The sequence below is a fragment of the Myxine glutinosa genome, chromosome 6 (assembly GCF_964187855.1).
Source record: "Myxine glutinosa chromosome 6, kmMyxGlut1.1, whole genome shotgun sequence".
NCBI lineage: Eukaryota > Metazoa > Chordata > Myxini > Myxiniformes > Myxinidae > Myxine > Myxine glutinosa.
The window spans coordinates 108948791-108964768 of record NC_136266.1 but is presented as its reverse complement, the minus strand read 5'-3'; the positions used below and the strand labels follow the sequence as shown (position 1 = coordinate 108964768).

Here is a 15978-nt window from a genome sequence, read left to right as displayed (position 1 = left end):
TGCTTCTCCCTCTCTTTCTACTGTTCCTTTTGTTATGTTGCGTCCGAGCATCCCAGCTCTTCCATGAGCCTTGACTTTGTATCCCAAAAAAACAAACTCAATAAAACCAGGGGAGATACATCATAAACACTGCATACCACAAATACCTGTTGATGTTGCACTGATTATCGAACCCAAGTAAACAACCACACCTGTACAAAATATTGTTCTTCAACATTCCACAGTTGCGACCAATTTTTGATCAGGTGCGATCCAAGTTTGTTTATTGGAGACCACGCAAGTTTTAATATGAAACGTACCGCTCAAACACATAACCTCAAAAAGGTACATGCTATTAGTTTGGTGTGCTGCCAGGATGGCTTCAGGCCTAGGCCCGAGATGTCTAGGGGTACGCACACTCGCCTCTAAACGGTCTCACCCAGGTTCGAATCCCGACCCAGCTATAAACTGTCATCCCGGTGTCCCATATATTGGCATTATTTGGTGGACGTTATAGATCCCAAAATGCGGATCCCAAAATCCGATCCTGATCGGTATGGTGCAGATCGGTCCTGATCAATTGCGGTGTCCTGATCTGGTGTCCTGATGGAAAATGATCTGAGATGCGGTGTCCTCCGCAAAGAGTGGGCGAGTAAGAGTGGGAAGGCAATGGCAAACCACCCAGCATGACCCCAGGCCTACAAACTGCTTGTGCAGAAACAAATGCTCTTTCACAAAGTATGGTACTGCACATCGGATCAGATCATTTTGGTGTGTTTGGGACGATGCATTCTTATGTATGTAAACGTGGAAATTATTTCTGGATCCCTCCCATATGGTGCAGTACGTCAGCAAAGCCACCAAGCATAGTCTTTCCAGGTACAGACGCAAAACTCTCAATAAAACTTTTAAGCTTCATTATGTCTGAAATAGACTTCCAAATAAATTTTTTACATCAACCCGACAAATCCGAAAAAGCCAGGCAATCCCATTAGAAACCTAAATTCCCAGTTAAACATGAGTGTTGTTCTTGGACCAAAAAAATATGGGTTCAAACTTCGAATGAAACTTTTGATCAGTTCAGTATTCCGTTTTATCAAAACACCATGTCATGATGATGCTATGATGGACATGCTTTGTCTTTTGTACCGAAGTACAGCTTATTTAAAATGATATAATACTACAGATAGTATAGCTGCTGAGTTGACAAGGCTCAGGTAGGACATTTCCACCATGAGCCAGAGCTTTCCCAATGGTCCTCCATTTTGAATATGGACTTTCCCAACTTCAGCCAGTTTTATGCGTCCCGACTCCCATTCCTGTCCATACACGCCGCTTCTCATTCCCACCAACTCGTACCCCCACCCAACTTGCACCCCCACCAACTCGTACCCCCACCAACTCGTACCCCCACCAACTCGTACCCCCACCCAACTTGCACCCCCACCAACTCGTACCCCCACCAACTCGTACCCCCACCCAACTTGCACCCCCACCAACTCGTACCCCAACCAACTCGTATGCCCACCCAACTTGCACCCCCACCAACTCGTACCCCCACCAACTCGTATGCCCACCCAACTTGCACCCCCACCAACTCGTACCCCCACCAACTCGTACCCCCACCCAACTTGCACCCCCACCAACTCGTACCCCCACCAACTCGTACACCCACCCAACTTGCACCCCCACCAACTCGTACCCCCACCCAACTTGTTCCCTTCTTTCCCTCTCCCCACACAACCCGCTAACCTCCTTTGTCTCTACTCACAAACTCCCCTAACCCCCTTTGTCTCGACTTACACTCCCCTAACCCCCTTTGTCTCTACTCACAAACTCGCCTAACCCCCTTTGTCTCAACTTAGACACTCCCCTAACCCCCTTTGTCTCTACTCACACACTGCCCTAACCCCCTTTGTCTCAATCTAGACACTCCCTTAACCCACTTTGTCTCAACTTAGACACTCCCTTAACCCCCTCCTTCTCAACTTAGACACTCCCTTAACCCCCTCTGTCTCTACTCACCCACTCCCTTAACCCCCTTTGTCTCTACTCACACACTCCCTTAACCCACTTTGTCTCAACTTAGACACTCCCTTAACCCCCTCCGTCTCAACTTAGACACTCCCTTAACCCCCTCCATCTCAACTTAGACACTCCCTTAACCCCCTTTGTCTCTACTCACCCACTCCCTTAACCCCCTTTGTCTCTACTCACACACTCCCTTAACCCCCTTTGTCTCTACTCACACACTCCCTTAACCCCTTTGTCTTCACTTACACATTCCCTAAACCCCTTTGTCTCTACTCCCTAAACCCCTTTGTCTGCACTCACACACTCCTCTAACCCATTTTATCTCTACTTACACATTCCCCGAACCCCCAATGTATCTCCTTACACACTCCCCAAGCCCCCTATCTATCTCCTTACACACTCCCTAACCTCCTTCGTATCTCCTCACACACTTCCTGAACCTGGTTGGTATCTTCTCACACACTCCCCAAGCCCCCTTTGTATCTTCTTACACACTCCCCAAACCCCCTTTGTATCTCCTCACACCCCTTCACCTGACCCATTGTTTATCCTCACACACTCCCTTAGGTCCGATCTCCTTGTTTCTCCTTACACATTCCCCTAACACCGTTACTCCTCACACTGTTTCTCCTCACACACTTCCTTAACTTTGTTTCTCCTCACACACTTCACTATATCCCCTTTATTTCTCCTCACACTCCCCTAGCACAGTTTTTCCTCACACTTCCCTATATCCCCATTGCTTCTCTTCACACACTCTCCGAGCACTTTCTCCTCACACTTCCCTATATCCCCTTTGTTTCTCCTCACACACACTCCGAACACTGTTTCTCCTCACACACTCCGAACACTGTTTCTCCGCAAACACACTCCTTGCACTGTTTCTCCTCACACACACTTCTCACACTCTCCTCGCACTGTTTCTCCTCACACACTCCCCCAATACTGTTTCTCCTCACACACTCCCCCAATACTGTTTCTCCTCACACACACACCCAATACTGTTTCTCCTCACACACTCCTCACACTGTTTCTCCTCACACACACTCTCAGCACTTTCTCCTCACACACTCTCTGAGCACTGTTTCTCCTCACACACTCTCCTGGCACTGTTTCTCCTCACACACTCTCCTCACACTGTTTCGCCTCACACTCTTCTAGCACTTTCTCCTCACACCCCCCCCCCAACACTGTTTCTCCTCACACACTCCCAAACACTTTCTCCTCACACACACTCCGAGCACTGTTTCTCCTCACACACACTCTGAGAACTCTCGCGCTCGAGCGCTCTGAACACCCGAACACTGAGCACTCGAGCACTGTTTCTCCTCACACACACTCTGAGCGCCTCACACACTCTCCTAGCACGGTTTCTCCTCACACACGCCGAGCACTGTTTCTCCTCACACACTCTCCTCGCACTCTACTAGCACTGTTTCTCCTCACACACTCTCCTAGCACTGTTTCTCCTCACACACTCTCCTAGCACTTTCTTCTCACACTCTCCCAGCACTGTTTCTCCTCACACACTCTCCTCGCACTGTTTCGCCTCACACACTCTCCTCGCACTGTTTCTCCTCACACACACTACTCGCACTGTTTTTCCTCACACACTCTCCTCACACACTCTCCTCGCACTGTTTCTCCTCACACACTCTCCTAGCACTGTTTCTCCTCACACACTCTCCTCGCACTGTTTCTCCTCTCACACACTCTCCTCGCACTGTTTCTCCACACACACTCTCCGAGCACTGTTTCTCCTCACACACTCTCCCAGCACTGTTTCTCCTCACACACACTCCTCGCACTGTTTCTCCTCACACACTCTCCCAGCACTGTTTCTCCTCTCACACACTCTCCTCGCACTGTTTTTCCTCACACACTCTCCTAGCACTGTTACTCCTCGCACTGTTTCTCCTCACACAATCTCCCAGCACTGTTTCTCCTCACACACTCTCCTCGCACTGTTTTTCCTCACACACTCCTCGCACTGTTTCTCCTCACACACTCTTCTCGCACTGTTTCTCCACACACACTCTCCTTGCACTGTTTCTCCTCACACACTCTCCTCGCACTGTTTCTCCACACACACTCTCCTCGCACTGTTTCTCCACACACACTCTCCTAGCACTGTTTCTCCACACACACTCTCCTCGCACTGTTTCTCCACACACACTCTCCTCGCACTGTTTCTCCTCGCACACCCTCCTAGCACTGTTTCTCCACACACACTCGCCTCGCACTGTTTCTCCTCACACTCTCCTCACTGTTTCTCCACACACACTCTCCTAGCACTGTTTCGCCTCACACACTCTCCCAGCACGGTTTCTCCTCACACACTCTCCGAGCACTGTTTCTCCATACACTCTCCTAGCACTGTTTCTCCACACACACTCTCCTCGCACTGTTTCTCCTCACACACTCTCCTCGCACTGTTTCTCCTCACACACTCTCCTCGCACTGTTTCGCCTCACACACTCTCCTCGCACTGTTTCTCCACACACACTCTCCTCGCACTGTTTCTCCTCACACACTCTCCTCACACACTCGCCTCGCACTGTTTCTCCTCACACTCTCCTCACACACTCTCCTCGCACTTTTTCCTCACACACTCTCCTCGCACTTTTTCCTCACACACTCTCCTCGCACTTTCTCCTCACACACTCTCACACTGTTTCTCCACACACACTCTCCTAGCACTGTTTCTCCTCACACACTCTCCTCGCACTGTTTCTCCACACACACTCTCCTAGCACTGTTTCGCCTCACACACTCTCCCCTAGCACGGTTTCTCCTCACACACGCCGAGCACTGTTTCTCCTCACACTTCCCTACCCCCTTTGTCTCCTTACACTCGCGTTACCCCCAATTTATCCGTACACATTCCCGCGGCTGAACCCCTTTGTCTCTCCTGTCGTATTTCCCTTTCTCAATGTCGTCTCCAACTCACCTGCCGTGTGTACACAATAAATAAATGGCTCGTAATCCGTAATGCTTCAGTCACATTTGGCTCGGCAGCCGTAGGGTCTAAAAAATCTACGGCCACTAGCAATTATAGGGTGGCCGCAGTATTTCCACGGTCACACAATGTAGCAGTCACATATGTTTTTATTTTTCGGGTAGCCGCACGGGGTATTTAGAAATTGTGGAGACCGAAAACGTGGGGGTGCCGTACGGTCTTTGATTTGATGTCGCACGGTGACCTTAGGGTGTCCCTGCGGTGGCCATATAATTTTCAAGGCAGACGCAAGGTAGCCTCAAGGTGCCCGCAAGGCGACCGCAGGGGGGCCCTAAGGCGAACGTGCGGCCAGACCGACGGTAACGAGTGGGTATATATACCAGTTCTTTTTCATATGTATAACAGCACTTTCAGTTGTCATGGCTACGGCTTGTCGAATTGCTACGGCCGACCGAGAAATGAAAAAAGTTTTAACTCCGCGCTATAATTCCACGGCGACCCCTACGGCCTGTAAAAGATAGCCATACGCCCTAGGGCCACCCTGAGGCCACCTCAGAAACTCTGCGGCCGCCGCTCGTTTCTGTCAATTTAGGGGGGGGTACGGTCGCCATATCCTAGCCGTAGAGCAAATGTGACTGAGGAGTAAACCGTCACGTTCACACACGGCGTATCACGAAATTCCGAAAATTATAACAAGTGTTTGTTTGTGCAGGTGTCTTGTGTACCAGATGTATCGTGTTACCAACACGATCACAAACTGAGTGCTGAGTGAAACACGCCACGTTTATCACGAGATCCACCCATAAACCAACTGGAACATTCTCTTACCCAAGAGATCGCTGGAATGTAAGTGTAACCCAATTAGATCTAGATCACGCACTCTCATTGCACAACGGCTGCGCCTCCTGACCTGATCCAACGTGTCGCACCGCATGCCATTCACGTGCAACCGCACAGCACGAGGTCCTCGGGTTACCACACTCTTAGTCTTACCTTAGGTTACGTTACCTCACCTATCTCAGGTTACCGCACTCTTTGTCTTAACTGAGGTTACGTTACCTCACTCTTACCTCAAGTTTCCTCACTCTTCCCTCAGGTTACCTCAGGTTACCTCACTCTTCCCTCAGGTTATCCCACTCTTCCCTCAGGTTACCTCACTCTTCCTTCAGGTTACCGCACTCTTACCTCAGGTTACCGCACTCTTACCTCAGGTTACCGCACTCTTACCTCAGGTTACCGTACTCTTACCTCAGGTTACCGCACTCTTACCTCAGGTTACCGCACTCTACCCTCAGGTTACCGCACTCTTCCCTCAGGTTACCGCACTCTTACCTCAGGTTACCGCACTCTTACCTCAGGTTACCGCACTCTTCCCTCAGGTCACCGCACTCTTACCTCAGGTTACCTCACTCTTACCTCAGGTTACCTCACTCTTACCTCGTTACCTCACTCTTCCCTCAGGTTACCGCACTCTTAGTCTTACCTCAGGTTACCGCACTCTTACCTCAGGTTACCTCCGTGCATCGTCTCGGTGGTTCCATAGTACAGAGTGCACAGATCAGTGGCCACGTCACCCTTCATACGTTTTGTGTACGAATCTATCATTGATATATGATGTCGTCTGAATTATTAATTAATCATACCAGATATATGTATAACGCACTATATCGGTACGTACTCTTTTTCAATTATTATTAAGCTGACAAGAGTATAATATAATAATAATAAATAATATGTCGGCATTGTGTAGCCCAATCCTCAAACCTCTCCATCGCAATAATTTAATTGGTAGAAAGTGGGATTCTTTGTCATTCCATCCCTTCTTCCCCCTTCACATTTTGTGCTCCTTGTCGCCTGCCCAAACGGTTCGAAACACGAGCGACCGCCATTTCCATTTCCAAACGAGTTGCGTAACTAACTGACCGTTCCTGTCATGTCCTGTCCTGTCATGTCATGTCATGTGTCCCTGTCGGCGTGCTGTAGAACGCAACGATCTTCAACTCTCGTCTGTGCTTTGGGGAAGCATAAATTCTCGACAATTCGAGCTTTTCATAATCACCAAGAAAAAAACGGTTAAAAATTAAGTGTAGGATAAAGATTCAGGTAGATCTGCCGCCATTTTTATAGTGCAATTGCATGCCCTTCACTCACGTAGGTCTGAAACGTGGTTACCTGAGACGTAGATCGATCGATATAATCGAATGAAATACGGCTTATTCGACTTGATTGCGACCTGATAATCCGGGAATCAGAGCAGGCAACGTGGGATCAAATCAGATCGCATGAGATCGGACAAGACCAGACCTGAGAATCAGAACTGGAACTGGAAGCAGGCAGACCACGTGACCCGTTGTTTTCGCCGCTTCCCTGAGTGGGGTCACGTGATGCGAGTCGAAGTGTGTCGTTTGTCCCAGACACGCTGTTGTTTGTACCAACGGGCTTGGACAGACCAACGGATCCTTTTAATGAACTAAACGAGGTGTTTCTCTTCAGAACTTGAACCGAATTTAATAATAAAGGAAGTTGACAGCTATTTTCACGATTACTGATAAATTACCGAATAAAAGGTTTAACTTTAACCGAAACTCTCAATATTTGCCTTCAAACAATGGTCTTGGCAGTAAATAATATTAGTAAGGGGCATCGAACTGTTGCTATGCGGATTTGTCGCGTCGAACGTGCTGGATGGAACGGCTCCGTGACGTCATCTTGACACGCCCATTTAAATTGCTTGCGCTCCGCTCGATAAAAAGGGCAGCGCTGCGTGTGGGACGCAGGCCAGTTTCGTGAAAGCATCTTGTGGAGTTTGCGTGTTTGGGCCCTATCTTCTTACGTACAAAGTAAGTATTTTTGTTTTTCCGCTTCTAAAAGAATTATATTTAATTCGTTTGATTTTGAGTGGGTAATTGTCTCCGGTTTTTATCGTTAATGGGGTTTAACGTCCGTCACTAAACGTTATCGTCGAAGTGTGAGGACAATGTTAATGTAGGATGTTTTAAATTTATTCCTTCGTAGGTTGTGCAGGTTTTAGTAGGAGATGAATAAACGATGCGCGACGCAATGTACGTTGAGTGACCGAAACACCTAGAACCGACCGGTTTTAAATGGCGAGTTTCGGGTTAAAATGGCCGATGTGTAAATTTTACTCATTTTAAAATGCGATATGTGAGGCGATTCGAATCTCTGCGTTTTATGAAGTATTTTTTTTTTCCTTCGTTTTGTGACCGACGTTGGCGGGTGGAATCTCTCGCGGCGGCCATTTTAGGATTGAGAAGATGGCGGATTGAGATTTTCCTTAAATTTTTTTTTGGGTTTGTGGGAAGGTGTTTTTGTAGCGGAGTTAATAATTAATAAATCGGTAATCGTTATGACTTTTTTTATGTTATGGGTATCGAACGAATAGTACTTTTTGTTTGTTTTACAGTATTGTAGTGTAATTCGTATATTAAATACGTACGCAAAATGCACCGCAAATTGTTGCGGTGTTGAATAGGCCAATGTAAAAGAAAAAGCCAAGTACATCGTAAAGTGGTTGCCTAATGCAGGTTTCAAAAGTCGACTAATACTAATGTTAGGAATTTGCGTCGGTTCTTGAATGACGTATTTGTGGATCCGTGGACGTGGACCAAGTGCTTGGCCACCTCGTTCGCCTGATCTATCCCCATTAGACGTTATATTTATATGGGGCTATGTAAAACTGTTCACTCATCAAACCTAAATCGCTTGATTAATTTTGGCCCAGGAGCATAAATGTAGTTGATCACTGCAGCAACTGGAGGAAGTTTTCAATGAGCTGGAAGTATGATTGAACTAGAACAGCACTCGGTAGAGAGCACAGAGCTCCGCCAGGCTCAACAGTTTCTTTTGTATCCCACTGATAGACCGGATCTGGATTCGGACCTGAACCAAAATCTAATCTGCTTGTTCTTGTCACCTAACCAACTCATCCCCAAGTTTAGTCATAACTCAGCCATTACTTTAAATATCATGATGTGTGTGTATATATATATATAGGTTTTCACCCAATCCCTCGATAGTGAAGGATCACTTAAAAATTAAATAATTATCGTATCCATATTCAGATCTTCACCAAAATCGAATCGATTAGTCCTTGGCACACAACCTGTCCACAGTTTCGTCCAATTTTTTGAGACGTCTTGTACAGACAGACAGGAGAGAAAACAAGGTGGATGGAGGTAACAATTGGCTGTTCAAGTTTTAACTGTATTTAATAGAAATTGAATGCTGTTTATTTAGTTTGCTTGTCATTTATGCATCCAAAGTTGTAATGAAGGTTATGGCAGCACAAGGACTTGAGCAACACCATTATAGGCGTTTTGATTCAGCCGGGGTCCGACAAATTACCGAAATGAAAGCACAATGTACCCAAATACAAGTCGCACTACGTAAAGTAAGGTTATTTTATGCAGTAAAACGTTACGGTGTGCTTCTTGACGTCCAAGAAAACGAATGCGAACGGAATTTTACAAATTTTACCGGCCCGATCGGTGGCAGCCATTTTAGGCCAGGGAGACATAACTGTATACATCTGCAGGATTAATGAATCCGTGCTGAAGCGACCAAGGTGGCGGTAAGTTTACCCACATAGGTTGATCCTAGACATTAATGAAGTATAAATATTTGATCAAAGTTACACCCTACTTTCTTATAGTTATTATTTGTATCAGAATGATGTGGAATATTTACCCAAATGAAAATTCGCAAATGTCGATTTACCCAAATTTCACTAACCCTAACAACAACTAACCCTAACAACAACTAACCCTAACAACAACTAACCCTAACAACAACTAACCCTAACAACAACTAACCCTAACAACAACTAACCCTAACAACAACTAACCCTAACAACAACTAACCCTAACAACAACTAACCCTAACAACAACTAACCCTAACCCGAACAACTATAATCTGGTGCAGGAAAAAAAAAATGCACAATGCCCTATGGGCCATACACATTGCCCTATGGGCCTGACTGCACACCGTAACGTTTTACTGCATAAAATAACCTCCCTTTACGTAGTACGGCTTACATTTGGGTACATTGTGCTTTCATTTGGGTAAGTTCACTTACATTTGGGTAATTCGTTGGACCGTTCAGCCGTGTAACTCAGTTCCCCATTCCTGCAAACGGCTGAGTCATTTTGTCTGATTGTCTGATATCGCAGGGTATTGATGGTAAACGAGTGCAAGCTGATAGAAATAGGATTTCTGGAACTTTCATTTCTGGATGGATGCCATCACAATATTCCTTCAGCATTATGGATTGTAGTAAAACGAATTTTGGCAAAATGATGACAATTGAAATGAGCAACTAAAGTTTAGGTCCAGCCGACAACTTTAAACAAAACATTAAATCTAGAACGGCACTTGGGAGAGCGCACACATCTGCTAGTTGAAGTTTACATTGTATTTTGTATCCCACTGATGGATCTGGATCTTCACCAAAATCGAACCACTTCGTACTAGTCATGCACCCAACCTATTCAGAAAAAAAAAAAAAATCTGTCCATAACTTTATCATGCTTCTGCCGACAGTCACTGGAGGCATTGTTTATAGGTTGTCCGTCCGTCCTTGTGGGCTAAACCTCGTTGTTTTTTTTCATATGGCCGATTGAGACAACTTTCAGGGTAGGAGTGACACCCGTGCAGAATGTTTGACAATTGTGATGTTGCAGGTCACGTGGTATGGCGGCCATCTTGGATTAAAAGCAAATTAAAAAATTCTTTCTTGGAAACATCTGGAAAAATTTGAAACATGGCACATTGTCAAGTACTCCCAATGGGGAGCAAAAGCATCATAGGTGAAGTGGTATACCAGCCAAAATGTTGCGGATCTCGGAGTACGGCACTCCCGTTAGCAAGGGGGGGTTAATCCCCTTGTCTTGTTAAGCTGGCCGTCTCCGGTCCTGGAACTATCCCGCTCCTTTGCGGGATGGGAGATGCAAAGCAGGGAGATGAGTCCCTGCTCGAACCGCGGATGTGATGGTAATTGCCGAGCAGTTTAGCAATCCACGATCCGAGCCAGTAACAAAAGGACTAAACCCGATTATAGCGGTTGGCCAAATCGTGCCACAGGTACTCAATTGGGGACAGGACGCAAGCGATCGGATGAGAGGAACCTAAGAATAAGAAGGGTGAAGGAAGAACAAATATGATTTATTAACGACCTAAAAGAGGAAACTAAAGGCAAGAAGAATATACACAAGAAGGAAATAAAAGGACATAGGGCAAGCTTATCTAAACAGTCTTAACTTATCACGACCCCAGGACAAATAGACACACGGAATGGTAGCTGGTAGGGGGGGAAGGTCCAGGCAGATGGTTCCAGGCGAGAGGATGGTCCAGGCTCCGGGTCCGCGGGCGAAGAACGGCAGGCAGCCTCGCGTATTGTTGGCACGCGACCGGACCGTACATATGCGAGGGGCTGGAATGCGCGTACGTATAGCGTGCCGAACCCTCTCAAAACCAACGGCAGTTTGTATCACACGATTGTCCCAAGCGATCCCCCGCGCAATGTTCTTATCATTCGCCGCCTCTGCGCTGTTCTCTCAAGTTTGCCGATCTCTCCTCGCATCTGCAGATCTCCCCCGCATCTGCCGATCTCCCCCGCATCTGCGTAAAAGGGCTTTGCACTTGCGCTTTTATCACGCCTCGCGTATCAAACCGCGCCCGCTTCGCTCCGCCTACCGGTGAACACGCCTCAGCCCGGATTGGGCACGAGGGTTCATTGTTACCTCCCCTCGTGACGCGTTGATGGGGCCACGCCTATGTTCCTGGCCGCTCCTCCCTCCTCCCTTCTCCCTTCTCCCTTCTCCCTTCTGCCACGTGGCTTATGGCGGCAGGCAGGAACAAACCAAAAGGCAGCGACGACGGCAATACGGCTACTGGCACTTTGGAGAGATAGAGATAGAGATAGAGAATAATTGAAGGGGCCTAGGTTATTTGATTAATACAACGCAGATTCAACTATTGCAAACAGATCCTTACCTGAAACGCATACTAATGAAATAACGAAAGAAGAAGTCTATGGTTTGCTACGTGTGGCTCGTGGCTGAACGAGGGTGCGACCTTTGACCTTTACACCAACATTCGGAGTATTTACAGGGGATTATTTATAAGGGAACATTTACAAATATTTACCAAGTGGAGGGTTCTAAAAACCACAACAATATGTTTATTTAAAAACAAAAGTCCCTTCTGTGAAACTTTCACCTATCGATCTGAAAATGTGATATTTTAAAACGGCTAAAGGTATTTAAATCAAACTTTTTTTTATTTTTAGGACTGTGAACGAGGGCATCTCTACCCGTTGTGGGAATGTGCCGAGGCATATTGGGGACAGTCGCATTGTTCTGTTTTTTTTTTTGTTTTTTTTTAATATCGTGCTAACAGATAAGGGTGAAACATAACCTCCATCCACCTTTGGTGGTGGAGGTAATAAGATCCAAAAGTTGATCCCAATTGTGCAGATTGTATTAAAAAAATATATATTCCTTTCCATCCTCCCTAGGTCAAAATGCAGATCTTTGTGAAAACCCTCACGGGCAAGACCATCACCTTGGAGGTGGAACCAAGTGACACGATTGAGAACGTGAAGGCCAAGATCCAGGATAAGGAAGGCATCCCACCCGATCAGCAGCGGCTCATCTTTGCCGGCAAGCAGCTGGAAGATGGTCGCACCTTGTCCGACTACAACATTCAGAAGGAGTCTACTCTGCACTTGGTGCTGCGCCTGCGTGGTGGCATGCAGATCTTTGTGAAGACCCTCACGGGCAAGACCATCACCTTGGAGGTGGAACCCAGTGACACTATTGAGAACGTGAAGGCCAAGATCCAGGATAAGGAAGGCATCCCACCCGATCAGCAGCGGCTCATCTTTGCCGGCAAGCAGCTGGAAGATGGTCGCACCTTGTCCGACTACAACATTCAGAAGGAGTCTACTCTGCACTTGGTGCTGCGCCTGCGTGGTGGCATGCAGATCTTTGTGAAGACCCTCACGGGCAAGACCATCACCTTGGAGGTGGAACCCAGTGACACGATTGAGAACGTGAAGGCCAAGATCCAGGACAAGGAAGGCATCCCACCCGATCAGCAGCGGCTCATCTTTGCCGGCAAGCAGCTGGAAGATGGTCGCACCTTGTCCGACTACAACATTCAGAAGGAGTCCACTCTGCATTTGGTGCTGCGCCTGCGTGGTGGCATGCAGATCTTTGTGAAGACCCTCACGGGCAAGACCATCACCTTGGAGGTGGAACCCAGTGACACGATTGAGAACGTGAAGGCCAAGATCCAGGACAAGGAAGGCATCCCACCCGATCAGCAGCGGCTCATCTTTGCCGGCAAGCAGCTGGAAGATGGTCGCACCTTGTCCGACTACAACATTCAGAAGGAGTCCACTCTGCATTTGGTGCTGCGCCTGCGTGGTGGCATGCAGATCTTTGTGAAGACCCTCACGGGCAAGACCATCACCTTGGAGGTGGAACCCAGTGACACGATTGAGAACGTGAAGGCCAAGATCCAGGATAAGGAAGGCATCCCACCCGATCAGCAGCGGCTCATCTTTGCCGGCAAGCAGCTGGAAGATGGTCGCACCTTGTCCGACTACAACATTCAGAAGGAGTCCACTCTGCATTTGGTGCTGCGCCTGCGTGGTGGCATGCAGATCTTTGTGAAGACCCTTACGGGCAAGACCATCACCTTGGAGGTGGAACCTAGTGACACGATTGAGAACGTGAAGGCCAAGATCCAGGATAAGGAAGGCATCCCACCCGACCAGCAGCGGCTCATCTTTGCCGGCAAGCAGCTGGAAGATGGTCGCACCTTGTCCGACTACAACATTCAGAAGGAGTCCACTCTGCATTTGGTGCTGCGCCTGCGTGGTGGCATGCAGATCTTTGTGAAGACCCTTACGGGCAAGACCATCACCTTGGAGGTGGAACCCAGTGACACGATTGAGAACGTGAAGGCCAAGATCCAGGACAAGGAAGGCATCCCACCCGATCAGCAGCGGCTCATCTTTGCCGGCAAGCAGCTGGAAGATGGTCGCACCTTGTCCGACTACAACATTCAGAAGGAGTCCACTCTGCATTTGGTGCTGCGCCTGCGTGGTGGCATGCAGATCTTTGTGAAGACCCTTACGGGCAAGACCATCACCTTGGAGGTGGAACCCAGTGACACGATTGAGAACGTGAAGGCCAAGATCCAGGATAAGGAAGGCATCCCACCCGACCAGCAGCGGCTCATCTTTGCCGGCAAGCAGCTGGAAGATGGTCGCACCTTGTCCGACTACAACATTCAGAAGGAGTCCACTCTGCATTTGGTGCTGCGCCTGCGTGGTGGCATGCAGATCTTTGTGAAGACCCTCACGGGCAAGACCATCACCTTGGAGGTGGAACCCAGTGACACGATTGAGAACGTGAAGGCCAAGATCCAGGACAAGGAAGGCATCCCACCCGATCAGCAGCGGCTCATCTTTGCCGGCAAGCAGCTGGAAGATGGTCGTACCTTGTCCGACTACAACATTCAGAAGGAGTCCACTCTGCATTTGGTGCTGCGCCTGCGTGGTGGCATGCAGATCTTTGTGAAGACCCTCACGGGCAAGACCATCACCTTGGAGGTGGAACCCAGTGACACGATTGAGAACGTGAAGGCCAAGATCCAGGACAAGGAAGGCATCCCACCCGATCAGCAGCGGCTCATCTTTGCCGGCAAGCAGCTGGAAGATGGTCGCACCTTGTCCGACTACAACATTCAGAAGGAGTCTACTCTGCACTTGGTGCTGCGCCTGCGTGGTGGCATGCAGATCTTTGTGAAGACCCTTACGGGCAAGACCATCACCTTGGAGGTGGAACCCAGTGACACTATTGAGAACGTGAAGGCCAAGATCCAGGATAAGGAAGGCATCCCACCCGATCAGCAGCGGCTCATCTTTGCCGGCAAGCAGCTGGAAGATGGTCGCACCTTGTCCGACTACAACATTCAGAAGGAGTCTACTCTGCACTTGGTGCTGCGCCTGCGTGGTGGCATGCAGATCTTTGTGAAGACCCTTACGGGCAAGACCATCACCTTGGAGGTGGAACCCAGTGACACTATTGAGAACGTGAAGGCCAAGATCCAGGATAAGGAAGGCATCCCACCCGATCAGCAGCGGCTCATCTTTGCCGGCAAGCAGCTGGAAGATGGTCGCACCTTGTCCGACTACAACATTCAGAAGGAGTCTACTCTGCACTTGGTGCTGCGCCTGCGTGGTGGAATTTAATTTCAATGTTTGTTCTGAAGTTGAATAAATGATTTTAAGTTGATGTTGAAGATTTGTTGTTAACTGTGTTGTCAAGGTGGTCCAAAAATATGGATCTGATATGATCACTTGCTCATTCCAATGGTTGTGGTTTTGAAATTTCTGTTGAAGCTTGGTGTTCAATAAAAACAAACAAAAAACAAAACAAAACTGAATTGTCATTGGGGCAGGTTAGAATATGACCTTGTGATATGTTAAATATTTAATGGTACTCGACAGTACAGTGTGAATGGTGTCCATTATCCATCTTGCCTGGCACTTAAATTGAAATATGTGGAGTTGATAATTTCATGAAAGATAAGTGTTGCAGTGGTTCAAGTTTCCCCCATAAAGTAACAATAGTGCCAGCTCTAACTTCTGCAGTTTAAGTTTGCTTCACTCATGAAATGCTTATTATGGCCACTTAATGTCATGGTTGATAAATTGAGGGAAACGTGCTCTTCTATTTAAAATTGATTGGTCTTGGTTTATAAAGTAACTGGAGGAATTCACAATACCGAGACTTTTTTTTTCTTTCTTTTTTTGCTCCGAATTGGATGGGGTTGGGAGGGGGGGGGGGGGGGTGACGGGTACTTGTGTGGGTGAATACGTTTGTTTTTTTTTTTGTTTTTTTTCCCCCATTTTTTTTCCAACTTCTTTCTGGTGACCTGTGTGCTCGCTTTTCTGAGGCTCAATACTATCCCA

At 47.7% G+C, this 15978-nt stretch overlaps 2 protein-coding genes across 6 annotated transcripts in view; one reads left to right on the top strand and one right to left on the bottom strand.

The window, feature by feature from the left end:
• LOC137430170 (nuclear receptor corepressor 1) overlaps positions 1–7281 on the bottom strand; it is a 52598-nt gene extending 45317 nt beyond the window's left edge. For 3 of the 5 annotated variants that reach the window (XM_078780361.1, XM_078780358.1, XM_078780357.1), the window contains exon 1: positions 7145–7281. Coding sequence is in view for 1 of the 5 variants with exons in the window: in XM_078780360.1 (XP_078636486.1) it covers positions 6477–6553 (77 nt within the window). In the remaining 4 variants the exon portion in view is untranslated. Of the gene's footprint in view, positions 1–6476; positions 6561–7144 lie in introns of those variants that run through there. The other 2 variants (XM_078780360.1, XM_078780359.1) reach the window with 2 other exon arrangements.
• An 84-nt stretch (positions 7282–7365) lies between these two features.
• UBC (ubiquitin C) lies at positions 7366–15444 on the top strand. Its single transcript, XM_078780353.1, has 2 exons — positions 7366–7812; positions 12508–15444. Exon 2 carries the CDS (start codon positions 12514–12516, stop codon positions 15253–15255), a length of 2742 nt encoding a protein of 913 aa, XP_078636479.1. The 5' UTR covers positions 7366–7812; positions 12508–12513; the 3' UTR covers positions 15256–15444.
• Positions 15445–15978: the final 534 nt, after the last annotated feature.

What these genes read in the sequence shown, in the direction of transcription:
- UBC (XM_078780353.1), top strand. Translation starts at nt 12,514, where the DNA reads ATGCAGATCTTTGTGAAAACCCTCACGGGCAAGACCATCACCTTGGAG.